Source organism: Phodopus roborovskii, unplaced genomic scaffold (assembly GCF_943737965.1).
Source record: "Phodopus roborovskii unplaced genomic scaffold, PHOROB, whole genome shotgun sequence".
Taxonomy (NCBI): domain Eukaryota; kingdom Metazoa; phylum Chordata; class Mammalia; order Rodentia; family Cricetidae; genus Phodopus; species Phodopus roborovskii.
Genome location: NW_026126444.1, coordinates 3062677 through 3078837, shown reverse-complemented (window position 1 = coordinate 3078837; position 16161 = coordinate 3062677). Strand labels below are relative to the sequence as shown.

General features: G+C 38.1%; 1 protein-coding gene across 1 annotated transcript in view; it reads right to left on the bottom strand.

The window, feature by feature from the left end:
- Musk (muscle associated receptor tyrosine kinase) overlaps positions 1-16161 on the bottom strand; it is a 90849-nt gene that overhangs the window by 60087 nt on the left and 14601 nt on the right. The window contains exons 4-5 of the mRNA XM_051187821.1: positions 15137-15264; positions 13188-13329 (exon numbers count right to left, since the gene is read on the bottom strand). Coding sequence (XP_051043778.1) covers positions 13188-13329; positions 15137-15264 — 270 coding nt within the window. The remainder of the gene's footprint in view (positions 1-13187; positions 13330-15136; positions 15265-16161) is intronic.

Here is a 16161-nt window from a genome sequence, read left to right as displayed (position 1 = left end):
CTCTTATTCTTCAACCAGAACTTTTAGCTAGAAAAGTAAATAGGAGCCTAGCAGTGTTATCTTAGTCTCAAATATCACCATAGTATTGTGGTTTACTAAATAGCTTGCCCTGGTAATATCTGTGACTTCTTAGGTGGGATTCTGAGTGTCTGATAGGGCCACCTGCCTCCAAACTGTAGGTTTCCACACTTACACCATTATTATTAAAAATTACATTTGATACAGAATGGAATGATTAAAAATGTGTTTGATACAGAATGGAATAAAAAAGAACCTCAGAGATAGCCTGATTCAAGCACAGGCCTTAGTGGCTCCTGTGGTACCACTAATGGATGCTGCCCCAAACTCTCCCTTCTTACCACTCTCTGAGTGTGGGTCAGGGCCAGGCTCTGTGCACACATGATAGATCTACATTTTCTACCCCTGCCCATCTCCTTTTCCTCTCTCACCGAGGTGTTAGTCACACAACAAATGACTCTTCATCAGCCAAAGCTCCATTGGGTCACCTTTCCAAAGCTCTGAAGTTCCCATGACTTTTCACTCCTTTTGGAAATATTCAAGACACGAACCTACCTGTCATAGGTCATATGTTTTGAATATCTCCCATTGACCTATGTGCTATGAGGTCCACCAGTGTGTGATGCTATTAGGAAGTGGAGAAACTTTTAGGAGGTGGAACTTGATGGGAAGAATGTATGTCACTGGGACACACTCTTGAAGAAGATATGGAACCCAGGCTTTGCTTCCAGGCTACTATTAAGTGAACACAAGTCTCCTACTTACGTGCTCCCTACATGATATATTGTGCTGCCCCAGACTCAAGGCCACCACAAGGGTAAATGACCACTAACAAAAATCGTCTGAAACTGCTAGTCAATCTTTTAAGTTGCTCATCTTAGGCATTTTGTCATTCTAACAGAAACCTCACTGATATATCTCTTAACTTTTTCATAGCTTTCTAAGGTCTCTCATTACATTAAACATAGTAAGCACTGTCAAATGTAATAATTTAAAATTATGACATTTACATCTCACTCTTCTGGGTAAACTATCTATTTAGACTTTTAAGATTTGTGGGGAATAATGACATTCCAAGTAGACATCTTCAAGTCAGTATTTCTCAAAATGTAGCTCATGCATGACCTTCAGATGGCCAAGGAGGACAGAAGAGGTGTGCTGAATTCCCTGGAGCTGGAGTTGTAGGTGGTTATTAACCATATCATATGGGTATCGGGACCAGACTCCAGTTCTCTCCACAAGAAGCAGCGGGTATTTTCAACCACTAGTCCTCTTCACAGCTAGCTCATCCATATAGGCTTTTAGATGGGTACTATCCAGCCAAGAAATTTGGAAAAATACTGCTTCTGAACCATTCACCTTAATAGACACAACTAAGCTGCAAGCCTTATTCTTAGCTACATCTAAGAAAGGGTTAAACAGTGCAAGATGATGAGGCATATGAGACACTACTTTAGACAGGCTATTTTCATGGAAGGCCCTCTATTTCCCTCAGTTGCTAAAGTTTTAAATCAGCTTTTCACTTGAGATTTACTTGGAAACACTATGTGATAGAAAAATCAATATTCCTAATAAGACACTTGAGCAAATAACTACTTTTAAAGAGAATGAAAAACTATACAAGATTTGGAAACACAAGTTGTTTTTGTATTAGTATCATATTTTTTATCTTTTTTCCAGGAAAGTTGTCCCCACATGGGTCCTTCTGATGTGCTACTAAGGACACGTTCCTATTTTACACACGTCCTTTGATGAGCTTTCCAACACCACTCATCAGAATGGAGCCAAAGCAAAGCTATAATCTCTAACAAGCAGCAGGCATGCAAGTGTAAGGCAATGCTGATTGGAGGTGGATTTATGTTCTTTGGAACCCAGATGGGCAGTGGGGAATGTTGACATTCTGTTTCTGAAATATGAGAAACCTAGGCAGAAGCTTTCTCTGGATAGAAGTCACCCAGCTTTGTAACAATGCTCAAGCAGAAGAGAAGCTAGTGTCCATGGAGAAGCTACCATGCTCTGGGCTCTCCTCATCTGAAAGAACTCTCCTCCTTTTTTTTTTTTTAACACATGAAGATAGACTTTCAAAGTCCGGATAGGTAGTTATTCAAACCTCTGTAACTAGTAAGTAGAACCAGGATCAACACCCAGGTCTGACCAATTAGTCTGCAACTCCTCCAGAGGGCAGATCCATGTACTTCTGTGTACAACAAGGAACACAAATGGAAGATGTGCTGAAAAATCTAGGCCACCTCGTTCTATTGCTAATGTTGGTGTCAAGTTTCATTATCTGCAAATTAACTTATTCATTTGAACTTTTTATGCTCCCTCATTCCAGATGTAAAGTGATGATTATAATTCCAATAGATTCAAACTTAATAAAAACAATCTCTATTTTAAATAAAAACTTCTGTTTTGCCACTGATGGATTTCATTGTGTCTACATCAAAGATGAAGTTGACACATAAAAAAAAGGACTATTGCTATCTTCATGAATGTTAGCTTCATTTGGTTGCAAAAAATATTATTTAACTAACTCTAATGAAGTGGCAAGTGGAGGACCCAGGTTTTGATCTCAGGAAGTTTATTCTGGGCTCTGGAGCCTATCCATTTTCCATGACAGTTAGAAGCCTGTGCTATTAGCCAGAACAGTATGTTCTCTCTAAGAATCATGCCTAACGTTGACTATCATTCATGGAAGCAGATATACCATTTCAAATCTCAAAACTATACATCTGGAATCTGAGGAAAATAACTAAAGGTAAAATTATTTGAACTCCTGCTTATCATAGGATTTAAAAAGTTTTCCATGGTCTCTTTGCATCCAAATACATGAATTTTCTATTTACAATTTGAATTTGAGCCGAAAGGAGAAAAAGTAGCTTTTCTCTATCACTTAGCACCTGGAACATTGATGGGTTATCTTTGCTGGGTATATTATTAAAGTTTCCTATTCTGTGTATGTCTTTTTGTGTATTAAAATGAGGCCTATCATTTTAATACACAGAAAACGAAAATTAAAACTTCCTCCAACTACAGATCATCAATTTTTTTCAAAATTACTTTTCATTGTAAATAATAAATAAACAAATATTACATAAACCATTTACATGTTTTGAAGCCTAATTTTTTTCATATTGGATTAGAAGGGCCTGGCTGTACCTCTGACTTCCATGGCTATTTGTTCAGTGCTGTATGTGCTAATGTACCTTCTCCTTGGAGTCTTTAGTGACAAGTCTACAGAACCATTTTAACACTCTTCCCCTAAAGTTTTACAGAACTCCAGGAAACCACCCGTAGTCAGACTCTTCTTGAAGCATGCACCCATCAATCATGCAGATTCAGTTTTTCCAAGAACACCCCCTAGGGGTATAAGAAGCTTATGGCTTTTTCTTTTGTTTGGTTTAAAATGCAGCAAAGCAAACATGTTAGTGGCACCAAACAAGTAGAGCTGATGCCGAGAACAGGACCACTGCACATCTATTAAAACTTCAATCACTGAGACACAGCACACATGGGGTTAAATACCTCTCTCTGTGGCATTTGTCATATTAAGAGCTGTAGCATAAACAAAGGAAAAAGCAAGTCAAATGTGGTATAAACATTACACAATTGCTTCCACTCTTGTAGATGCTACAAGAAAATCTGATTTCCAAATGAGAAGGCAGGAAGAAGTCTAAGATTGGGAAGACGGTTTTATCTATTATATGCATGTTTACTAATATAAACTTCAGATATTTGATAGATGATCAAGAGACCGATAGGTTGGTAAATAAGTAGATGAGTGACATAGGTGATTGTTGGATGGATTGGATGGATGCATGGATGGATGCATGGATGGATGGATGGATCAGTAGGTGGATGAGTGTGAGAGAGAGAGGAGAGAGAGAAGGAGAGAGAGAAGGGGAGAGAGAGAAAGAGAGAGAGAGAAAGAGAGGTAGATAGATGATAGGTGGGTGAAAGGTGGATAGGTAGACAAGACATTGTTTATTTAGTTTAGGAGGATCTACTTTGTTGTTTGCAAAAAATCTCAAGGAGGCAGGTTTCTAAATAGACTTGGGTAGTGCAAGGGTATGCAAATAAAGCCTTTCAGATGGCAGGAAAACTATTGATGGCCCTCAAATGCCCAGACTATCAACAGAGACTCATGTCCTAAAGCCACTTAAAATTTCCACACTGCTTGCTTTCCCTCCCTGCTGCTGACATTCGCATTCTTGCTGTGGTAAGATGCCGGTAAGCTGCATGGAAACAGGAGATGCTAAACATTAGAGAAGAATATAGCCACCCTTTTCATGGGATTCTACACATTCTTGTCCACTTTCAGCCCTGTCTGGCTCTCATTTGTCCCTTCTGTGTAGCTGTCAAGCCACTTCACACATGAGATCTCCAGTTCTCAGGCAGCTCCAGCCTCCTTTCTGTCTAACCTTTATTTCTCTGTTGCTTAAAATGCCAGAAGCAAGCCAGGTCATAATAGATGATGCAATCAATCACCAGGGATCTTGGCACATTCCACCATCCATCTATTTTAATTTGGGTCTTGAGAACTCTCCACTCATTTCACTTTCCTTCATCTAACAGGACTCATGTGGATGTAATACCTACACAATGCAGTAAGGTCTACATTCAGTCCCAGATAAGTAAATCCTGTCACCCATGGTTAAGTCAAGAATACAAGGAAAGGAGACAAAAGCTAAAGAAAATAAAACAGTTTGAAAAACTTGCATTGTAGCAGGGTCATTCCCAAAGATGAAAAGACTTATAGCAAAGACCCATATGATCAGAAAACATACACTGTCACACTAAAAATATTGTAGTTCTGAAGGATTAGATACGATTGATTAAATATATTTTAAAAGAGGTTTATGCCAGTGGTTAAGAATAGGATCAAAGGGGTTGAAGAGAATGACTCAGGTGTGAAGAGCACTTGCTGCTCTTGCATAGGACCAGGGTTCAGTTCCTAGCGCCCAAGATAGGTAGCTCCCATTTGATTGCAACTCTAGCTCTGGGGATCTGACACCCTCTTCTCAACTCCATTGTTACCTGCAAGCATGTGATGGACACACATGTACTTAGGTGCACACACACACACACACACACACACACACACACACACACACACCACGTGTGTGCATACTCATAAAATTAAAAGAAAAAATGAATTTTTAAAAAAGAGAATGGAAGAAGAAATTCAACCTTACATTGTAGAGTTGTCGCTAGTGATCATGTGACTTTGAAAGCCAGCCTTACCAATCACATCAGCACTTCCCACTATCAGTTCCCTGGGTCACTGATCATCTGCCTGGCTTTAGAGGTGATTGGGAGAAACTTTCAGATACACAAAAAACACTTTGGCTCATTCATAGGATGCGAACCATATCTAAGTAAGGCACAGTGCCTATTAGATAGGCAGGACTTGCCTTTGAGAAAAATATTTCTAATCTACAGAACTGGGAAGTCACTGTCTCTGATTTCAACCTAACAAAAATATATGGATAATAATTTTTTTTTGAGAAGCAAAACTTTATATGGCATCATTCTATTGGGGGAAATAGGATTGTTGCTTCTCGGATCTTGGTTAAAATAAGCAATGACAAGAAGAAGGATCATGTCTAGTCTAAAAGAGTGCAGTTTTATAAGCTAATATGTTTAGCTTATCTCTGTTTGATTGCTGCATGTTAATTCTCATATTTGTAGATAGTTATGGAATGACCATAGCTAAAGGTTGAAATCACAGTTCAGGTATGTCATTCTTTAGCCTCTGTAAGATTAATTCCAACAGGCATTGACATGTACAGCAAAGGAATAAAAATAGCCATCCCTGATTGTAAGAAAACCAATGATTGTAAGATGTTACTAAGATATGGTCAAATACTAAAAATGAGCATTTGGGGGTTTATGTAATAGGTTAAGTAGATTTCCCTTGCTGTGTCCTTCTGTGAAACTTATCCTAAATCTATTGCTCCAGAGGTCCCAGAACAAGAGTCAATTTTCCACAGGAGGATGGGCACAGCCATGAGACTAACAGCCCTTTTCCGCAAATCCAGATGACTATGGAATTTGGGGAACAACAGAAATTCCCTGACAAGGTCTAACCAGTGTACCTTCTTAGGTCTCACTTAAAAGTGATCTACACTTTTCTATGGGGACTTAACATTTGTTTTGTATTTCCTTTCTGTTGCGAGTCAATGGCCAATTGAGGGAAGCACTATAGAGATCAGAGTCCAAACTAAGTGTTCATGCTGGAGCCTCCAAACCACTGGAGAACCCTGACAAAAACTGCAGGGTTCTGCTTGCCAGTAAGAAAAGGAGTCAAATGCAAAGAGAATCTAGGCATGTACCTGTTCTATGACCCCCCTTCACCTACTCTATCTAGAAAGTTCTGTGTACTTACTTCCTTTGTGGATGTCGTCATGGATTGATTTCCTTCCCAGAGGGAAGGGAAAGCTTTGTAATTTCTCACCCAGGTCCTCACCCCCAATATTCTTCATCTGAAAGCAAGTGCTGCCAACACCTAGTCAACCTCTAGGCTAGATCAAGGGCATTTCTCTAAACATTCCCTTTCCTTGAGCTTGTTCTAGAAAAGCATGGAACAAGTCAACAGAAAAACAACACATCTCATTGATGCATGGAAACGTTCATGATATCTTACCAGAGCAGTACAGAATTTGGAAGATAAATTTTTTCATAGCATGAAGATGTGTATTAACTCTTCCTAATTATAAAAGTCTCTTTACAAAAAGCATAGGGCTATTTGAATTGTATAATCCATGCAGCTTGTCACATAATTCTATATGGAGAGATGCAGGCTGTTAGCTCTGATGCACATGTACTCTAGCATATATCTTATAACATGGGCTGGTGTTTAACTTTCTTTTTTTACTTATGAACAATTATGTAGATAATTAATTGATAGTTTTCAAGTACATGGTAGTCCTGGTGCAAGGACTTATTAAAGAAGAAAGATAATATAACCTGCAAAAAATTCTGTATTGTTCACTGTGTGCCTACCTTAACCAGTGTCATGGCAACTTAAGATGTGGGTGGTGATTTTATGTGTATTTTAGAGATGGGGATATTTAGGCTCAGAATATATATGGTGGATATTCTTAGACATATAAAATCTATTTCACTCCTTTTTAATGGCTCAATAAAATTTCATCATAGTCTCTTTTTTATGGGTATACATTATAATTCTTTTAACACACACACACACACACACACACACACACACACACACACACACATATATATATATATATATATATATATATATATATATATGTAACTTTGTGGCATCTAACCTCAAACATACTTATATACATTTTTATATAGGTATGTTGTCAGAATTCAAATTAAGACAAATCTGTGTACTTCTTAAAGGTTGATTTTTTCCCCCTAAACGACCACCACTAAGCTATCCCAAATTATCAGCTGAGTTGAAAGTGATTTCTCTGCATGTTATTCTTTGTATGCAAGCTGTCTTTTCTTCAACATTTTGGTAGCATATAGCTCTTGTTTTATTATGCTATGTCTGGATAAAGCTGACCCTGTTGACTGATCAGGAGCTGGTGTTCATGGCCTACTTGAGGATTTAAGTCTTCCATTACTTCTGGTACATTCTTAATCATATCTTTAGGGCTGTTTTTTTTCTTTTAATTTTCTGCTATCATATTTTTCATTATTTCTAAACTCATTTAATCTTTTCCATGTTTTAAAATCAAGTTACTCTAGTGTCTAAATTCTAAAGTGGTCTCTTAAATGAGCAATTGTCTCTCCTATCAGAGTTCAATTTCATCCATTATATATTTTCATTTACTCAAAATGGCCTTTCTTTCTTTTTTTCTTTCTTTGTTTTGGGGTGGGTGGGAGGGATTTCAAGATAGGGTTTCTCTGTAGCTCTGGCTGTTCTGGAAATCACTCTGTAGATCAGGCTGGCCTCGAACTCAGAGATCTACCTATCTCTGCCACCCTGCGTTCTGGGATTAAAGGTGCATCACTGATCAGCTCAAAATTGTCTTTCAGCTTCCTAAAATATTATTTAATTTATTCTTTGGAATTTTCACACGTGCACATAATAAAATTGTTCACATCCATCTCCACTTCTAACTTTACATCCTCTTATTAATTCATTTTCTTATCTCATAGTGGGTCCAATTAGTGGCACCCTTATTTGCATGGGTGTGGAGTCATCTACTGAGCATGGCCACTACCCAAATGAAAAGTGTCTCTCCCTCTCCCACAGACATGGGCTGTGACTGCCAATAGATACTCTGTGGGAACGAGGCCTCTGAAGCCACTCTCCCCCAGCTTGGAGTTTTAAGCTGCAAATACACATTTTTTTTTAATTCCACCTTTTGTGTCTTTAACTGTTTTTGAGCAAATTTATTAATGTCCCCTGCTACTTTATTCTTCTGACTCAATTCCTCTTTGTTGCACTGACTCACACTCAGGTGAGTTCCTTCCTACTTACACAGCTACAGTTCATGCTGTGAACTCATCCTTACTGCGCTTTCATCCATCAAAATAATGTGTCCCCTGTGTAAGGCACTTCCACTTCCAATATTTTGTCTTATTAAACTTTTCACTTATGACCTACTCTTTATGCTAATTTCTCCCTCCAGAGATCCCCAGACTGTGTTGTCGTATCGATTTAATATCGTTTAGTGTTTAATATTTTTCTAAGAAGATTTGTTTTTTTCACTCCCCAATAATTAGAATTCAGGTAAAGACACACAAATGTGTCCGTGTGTTTGTGTGTACATGCCCGTGAATTTTCCTGGCCCCTCTTGCCATCGCTGTGCTTCTCAGCCCTAAGCAAGGGTTTCAGTGTTTGATTCTACTGCCCATGGGGTCTAAAACTTTGTCTCCTCATCTCTATGGACTTAAGACTGGGAGGTGGAGGTGGGCACCTCACCCATTGCCTCGGAGCGATGGGGAAGCTGCTTGGGAGCTTACTAACCAAGTTGCACAATTTCTAATAATTTCTGGTGTCTAGATATTTACCTCTTATCCCCATGATTTGTGTAGCTAATCCTGAATTTCTAAACATTTGTAGTAGGAAAGCTTTTACGTTGTCATGGCTGTCTATTGCTGGAGCTATAAGATTTAAACCCAGGTTTCAACCCTCCTAGATTCCGTGTTTGGGTATTAAGCTACATGAATTTCATGCATAAAGATTCTGGGACTCAGTGCTTCTCTCTCAGGGAATATTTCTTTTTGCCCTAATTCTCCCTTCTGCCAAAATTCCAATACTCATGTCTTGCCTTTGAACATAATGGAAGCACACTTTTTCTAAATATATATCTGTACAGTAGATTAAAATTCATGTAATTGTGGTAGGACGTGATTCGGCCATGTAGAAGATGCCCCTCCTCCCATAGTCATGATCCTGTCCTCTGCTAGAACCTTAAAGTTGTTCCACAATCCCAAGTTTCCTTCTGAGTCACTGTTCCCATCCCGTGGCTATTTTAAAATCTTTCCACTGTCCTTGCCCCTGCCCCCACTCTGTGCCCTCCCTAAAGAGGATAACCTGCCATCTACTTCCTAAAGAAAGCAGAGACCAAGAGAACAGCATTGTCAAGTTAGACATGCCTGATTTATAAACGGGTTCCTATTGACAAATGTTCCCATTTCCCTCCTTACTCCAAGGAAGGGAATGTTCTGCCCCTAATGAGAGCAGCTGTATAACACATCATGGAAGCCTAGGCACTTCAGAAAGTAAAAGCAGGATTCTATTAATAATTATTCCGGGACAACAGGTGTCAACGAGAACTGTCCTGGGAAAAACAGGACATGTGGCCGTATAAAGTTTGTAATTCTACCTGAACCCTGGATATAATGCCTGTGTGTGCCAAAGTAGCATGTTCCTTTGACAGTGTCTCCTTCCTCTGTAGGGTCATTTCCCTTCTAATGACATTTTAACATGGTCAGTCTTTGTAGCCACTCCCTTTTTTCTTTTAATTTCTGGTCTCTTTTTGCCAAGCTATTTGAAAATTTGTGCCCACCCCCCTACTTTTTCTCTCTACATTTGCAAGATTCTGGATTCTTCTTCTCTCACTTCCATCCTGACACTACCCTAGACAATGTCATGGAAATCTGTCTTGTTCCCAAATAGAGGAGACAGCATTCAGTATGCCTCAATTTCTTAGATACTGCCATCTGTGTGGCCCTCAGTGTTCAGTGTCCCTTAAGTTCCTAAAATGGCACAGTATAGGACCTTCGGTCCTCCATGTAAAGTATTTAGATCAAGAGCACACTTTAACATTCTAGCTATCCATCCCTTTTGTAAAACATACACCTTGGATCAGCTTGAGTTTCAACAGAAAGTCTGTATGTCAGATATGGACATAAGACAGAAGGGCAATATGGTTTGAGTGAGAATGACCACATATGTTTGAATATGAGTAGAACTGTTTGGGAAGGATTAAGAGGTATGGCCCTGTTGGAGGAGGTATGTCATCGAGGGTTGGGTATTGAGATTTCATTCCCAGGGTGCTTTCTGTGCCTCCTGCTTGTGAATCAAGATGTGAGATCTCAGCTCTTTCACAGCCATCCATGCTTTTGTTTCATCATCATGGACTCTCACCCTCTGAAACTGTAAGCCAAATCAAATGCTTTCCTTTATGAGTTGCTTTGGTCATGGTGTTTAGTCACAGCAACAGTAGAGTAACTAATAGAGGTAGACTCTCATTTGTCCTATCACTTTAGAGACCTCAGACCTGAAGATGGGAATTTAGAGAGACTTACATTCCATGTGGCAGGATATTTCTTCCGTATTTGTTATGACCATTAAGATGTACTTAGTGTGCCGTACCCAGTGTGGTGACATGCCTGGCATATTTTTTCTCGCTAGAGGCTACTAGTGGTGTGCCCGTCTGTAGCTAGCATTAAATGGCCTCAATTATCAGTATGGAGTTCTGCTTCAAAAAACAAGCCTATAACTAACATGAAGTTGTTAAGTGTGGGTACATACATTTATCAGTTCCAACTGAACATAGCTAAGCGTTGCAGTTATTTTGAAGCATCTTCCAGTCATTTTGCTATTACTTTTCTATGCATTTTGAATTCCAAGTTGAACTGACTCCTCCTTAAAGTTCTTTCTGAACTGTAACTTATGTGTATGCCCAACTCTTTGTTTAAAAGGAAATCAGCTTCAATTTTTAGGAACGTCTTGAGCCAAAACAAGTTGTATATATGTGTGTGTTTATGTCTTAATGGCAATAAGATGATGACAGATATCATGTATGCCATGCTTATTATGCTCTAGTAAAATTATGCCACATTTGGGGATATTTTGATCAGAAGTAGAGGAAGCAGAATAGACAGGTGCTAAAATGATTTTCTTAACAACTGTTAGAGAAGCTTCAAGTGTTAGCATGAGTTCTCAGCCATAGCGAACTTCCATAAACCCTCTAAGCATATGTTAACAGTCAAGGCAACAAGCTTGATCATTTCAGTGTTAAGAAGACTAAAGCTGTGCCCCATCTTTTTGATTCACAATTAAGGAAATAGAAGACCACCATATAAATAGGCCCTAATGAATTAGTATTGGTGATAACTTTTTCTAAGCCCAATTTGAAGTAAATTGTTTTAATAGTTGGGAAAATAGGAAGCTTGAGTTTGATGGATGATCTGAATGGATAGCATTATTCTATACCATTCTACAGAGCATTCAAAGCAATCCTGAATCTAGGCAGAAATTCAGTGCGTCTGAGGTAGGTTTCTGAATACAGTTGTATGTTTATTTAGATTTCACTGTAAAAAAAAATGTCAATTGCATTCTAATTCTAAGTAGATTTGATAATTTAGAAGGTATTAAACTATACAACTATATTGATAACTATGCTAATGTATCTATAATATATGTCTTTACCTAAAAATAATAAATATGTATATAAACATATACATACATACAATCTGCCATTTCCTAATGGAAATTTTATGAGCAGTTGATATGATGACACCATAAAAGTGTTGCCTCAACTAGAGGCAGCTATGGAAAACGAGGTCATTAAAACTGTGAGAGAAAGGACATGGAGCTACTCAGGAAATAAAAATAACTTTAATAAAAGCCTGAGTCAGAATGGAAATTGCAGGAAAGGATAGATTTTAGCCAAGCAGAATGGGGTGGCTCAGAGATCTGGGATCCATCAAAATCTTTGTTTATTTAATCACTGTTTCTGCTCTTATGTCTAGTCTAATGTTTCAACACTCAGAAAAGGAAAATAAAAGCCGAGAAATCTGTAGCCATCATCTGTGAAGTACATTCAAGGCCAAACTGCGGGACATAACCAATTGCTTATTAATTCCTTAACCTTGATTTTACAGAGGAAGAAATAAGTCAGAGCTCTTGAATCCATGGCTCAGAACAGAAAGAGTGAGGAAAGATTTCATATGTAAAGTGCTCACATGGTACAGGTCTGCTGACAGTCCCTTTCCGTCTCCCCCATTTATTGAAAATAGTTTTATTTTTCTCACATAATACATTTTGATTAAAGTTTCCCTTCCTTCTACTCCTCCTATTCCTCCTAACCTCCCCTCCCTTCTGAATCCTAGTTCTTATTTTTAAATCAAACGTGATAAATAATTTTAAGTGAAGAACCAGATGGATAAGGAATAGAACACTAAAATTTGTTTGTATTCTGGTTTCTAAGTAAAGATCTTTCTCACCAATTTATTGAATTAACTAATGATAAAAAACTCTTTGAAATAATTGTTATGTTCAAGTCATTGCTACATGCTTCACAGAATTAGGACCATGTTTTCTATGTTTGATTCATTATCTTATTTTTCTCATATTTTGTAAAGCTGTAATTTGAAAAAGATTTTTCCATCTTAATTTTTTTAGAAATCAATCCAAATGCATTAAAAGACAAAATTACTGTCTCCAAACTTATAAATAAGAAAATTACCCAAGCCAAAAAGACACACTAAAATAGTGTCGTATTATTTTTTCATTACCATGAATTTTGTTTGTTGCAATGGTCAAAATTATCAGCAATGAGGGCAATAGGCAGAATCTGGTCTTTTATGCTAGGGATGTGTCTTCTGACTTCTTTGTTTTCATGGCCTTGCCCTCAGAGCTGAGGAACCACAGCTTCCTACATCACATCTTTCTCAGCCCAAAGCACAGCGTTCTCAGCAGACCATGATGGACACATGCTGCCTCTTACCCTCAACTTCCAGCTTCACCAGTTTGGAATAAGCTGTGCCCAGGCTGTTTTTTGCCACACATCGGTACTGTCCTGCATCTTCCTTTTGTACATTATGGATCCTTAAACTCCCCGATTCAAGAACTGCAATGCGGGAATTTTCCTGCCAAAGACAGGAACATGGGTTTGAAAACAGCCTTGGTCAAAGACACACTTGCCTTATTTCATTGATTTATCACTGTTCTTAACACCCAAAATATCAGCTTCTATCCTATCTATGCATATTACAGATACTACTGAGACCATGCAAGACAAACTAAATTAACCATCTTGATGATCTCATGAGATTGCATCTATTCTTTTTTACCCCTTCTTTCATTAAAATACAACACTAATCATGAGTTCCAAAAGTCATGATTGTGTCAGTTTGATTGAAAGCACAATTGAAAGCATTGTGCTTTGGGGCTAGAGGTATAGCTCAGTGGTAGAAAATGTGCTTAGCATACAAGCAGCCCTGATTTCACCCCACCCCCCCCACCCAGAACAAAACACAAAGCAAGACAAAAATGTAAAACATTGATTTCAGTTACCACACTTTACCATATACCCTTAGGGTAGCTTTAAGAGAATGCACATTCTTTGAGAATCTTAAAATTACTTTGGAGTTTATATGGGACATTTCTCTTCTCTTCTTGAATTTACTGTATCTTGAATAAGGTGCAGTCAGTCATCTTAGCTTTTTATTATAGAAAATGCACCATAACAAAATGCAAGCCAGGATGTGTAAATATTGGCACTAAAGTTGGCAAAGCTCATCAGATTTATAGTTTGTTTCAGTTATTTGACATATCCTGATAAGTATGTATTATTTTCCAAGGAGTGTGCATGGCCTGGTAAGATGGCAACAGAATCTGTAATCTCATTTTTAGGTGAGACAAAGTCAAGGATATGATCATGATACAGAATAACAATTTATTAGTAAGCATGGGGACAATACACAGAAGCAATACAAGCTAAGCCAATGAGTAGTACATGTTGTGTGTGTGTGTGTGTGTGTGTGTGTGTGTGTGTGTTTGTGTGTGTTATATCTACATGCCTGTGTAGGTATGTACATCCATGTGCATGTATGTGGCAAGAGGTCCTGATCTATTGTTCTCAATTTTATTACCTTGAGCCACGATCTTCAATGAGCTTGGAGTTAGACTGGCAGCTAGCAAGCCCCACAACCTTCTCCTCCTCCCAAAGCACTGGGTTTAAAGACACATTAATATGGATGCATATAAGCTCAGGTTCTCTCACACAGCAAGCACTCTGACCTGTGAAGCCATCTTTCCAGCCCAAATGCATAGCTCTAATCTGACTTCCCTTCATTACTGAGATGTGTTTGTCTCTATTTATCATTCTGAGTCTCCTTGCTCTAGTTTCTCACCTTTGTTTTCTCATTTTCTTCCTTCCAGTCCTCATCTCTCTCCTCCTAGAAACTGCCAGTTCTAAAACTTGGGTATTGGTTCAGCTTTGTCATCCCTAAACTCTCAAATATTTGATGTTAAAGAATACTAACAGTAAGTGGTTCAGCTGAGTAAGAAAAATAAGCCTTGCATTGCTTGGGCTCTGCCCCCATTTCCTCTCTAATGTTGCTGATTTTTATCTCTTCTGTCTCCAAGACAGTCCGTGCCGGAATGTCCTAGAGAGTGTGCTTAATGAGCAATTGAAGAATTTAAGTTAGGCTAATGCATTTGGAGTAAAACATATACTAGAGGTGTGTTAGTGTGTTAGTAGATTTCAGAGATAATAGCATTTAAAATATGACTTACACTGGTTGGAAAGAGAGCTCAGCTATTAATAGTGCCTGCTGCTTTTGCAGAGGACTGGAAATTAGTTCCCAGCACCCATACTGGGTGGCTCATACTGTCTGAAATTTCAGTTCCAGATGATGTTTTATATACAGATTTTAATACAAAATGACTTACCCTGAGAGCACTGTCCCCTTTGATCCAGGAGACAGATGGCTTGGGATTGCCCATTGTCGTGCATGGTAGAACGGCTTTCAATCCCTCTATTATTTTTACATTAATGGGAGGGCGAGTTATTTTAGGTTCTGTGGGGAAAATGAAAATCAAACATAAAAAGACAATGTAACTTTCTAGTTAATTCTTGGCATTAATTTCAAGAATCATCTTAGAGACCTTAAATTGCCAAAGGCTAAGACAGATCATTAGTAAATGGAAATCAGTCTAGGGGATGGTTAAATCTGGTTTGCTAAAACCTCTATTTTCTTTTGCAAAACTCAAATTTATAAGGCATACTAGATATCTGAAATTTCTTAGTACTTCTTATTTTAAATGTCATTTAATAAAAAGTCACCATAAACTGTCCACATAATAATTCAACATTCTGTAATTTATACCAATAGATGTGAAACATTTGAAAATTGTCCTAAGTTAATCATGTCAGTTTGAATTACAATCTACTTTTCCTTTAGTTTCTATTATTTTATTTACTTTTTTCTGAGATAAGGTCTCATTACATAGCTCTGGATGACATAGAACTCACTGTATTGAAGAGGCTGGCCTTGAATTTGAAATGATCCTTCTGCCTCTACCTCCCACATCCTGAGACTACATTTGTTTCCAAGTCTAGTTCCCACCTTCTTTGTACTATTAAATATGCTGTTTCCTCTAGAAAGCATGTTACTAACTGTAAAAAAACAAAACAAAACTCTGACACAGTTTGTAGACTCAAAATGCTACAAAGAGAAGTTTACTGTTCATCCAGTACTCAGGCCAATGTTTCTGGAGAAGTGGGTGATATTGATTCATTTTTATTCTCTACTACGAAGCTTTGAAAAGAAGTTACTAAATCTAACATGTAGAACTGAGAGGTTCAAATGCCTCCAAGCACTCAGAAAGTAACTAAACTATCTCGAGTCCCTAGTATTTTTAAACTGTAGATACAGAAGAGTCAGAAAGGAACTAAGCTACCTCGTGTCCCTAAT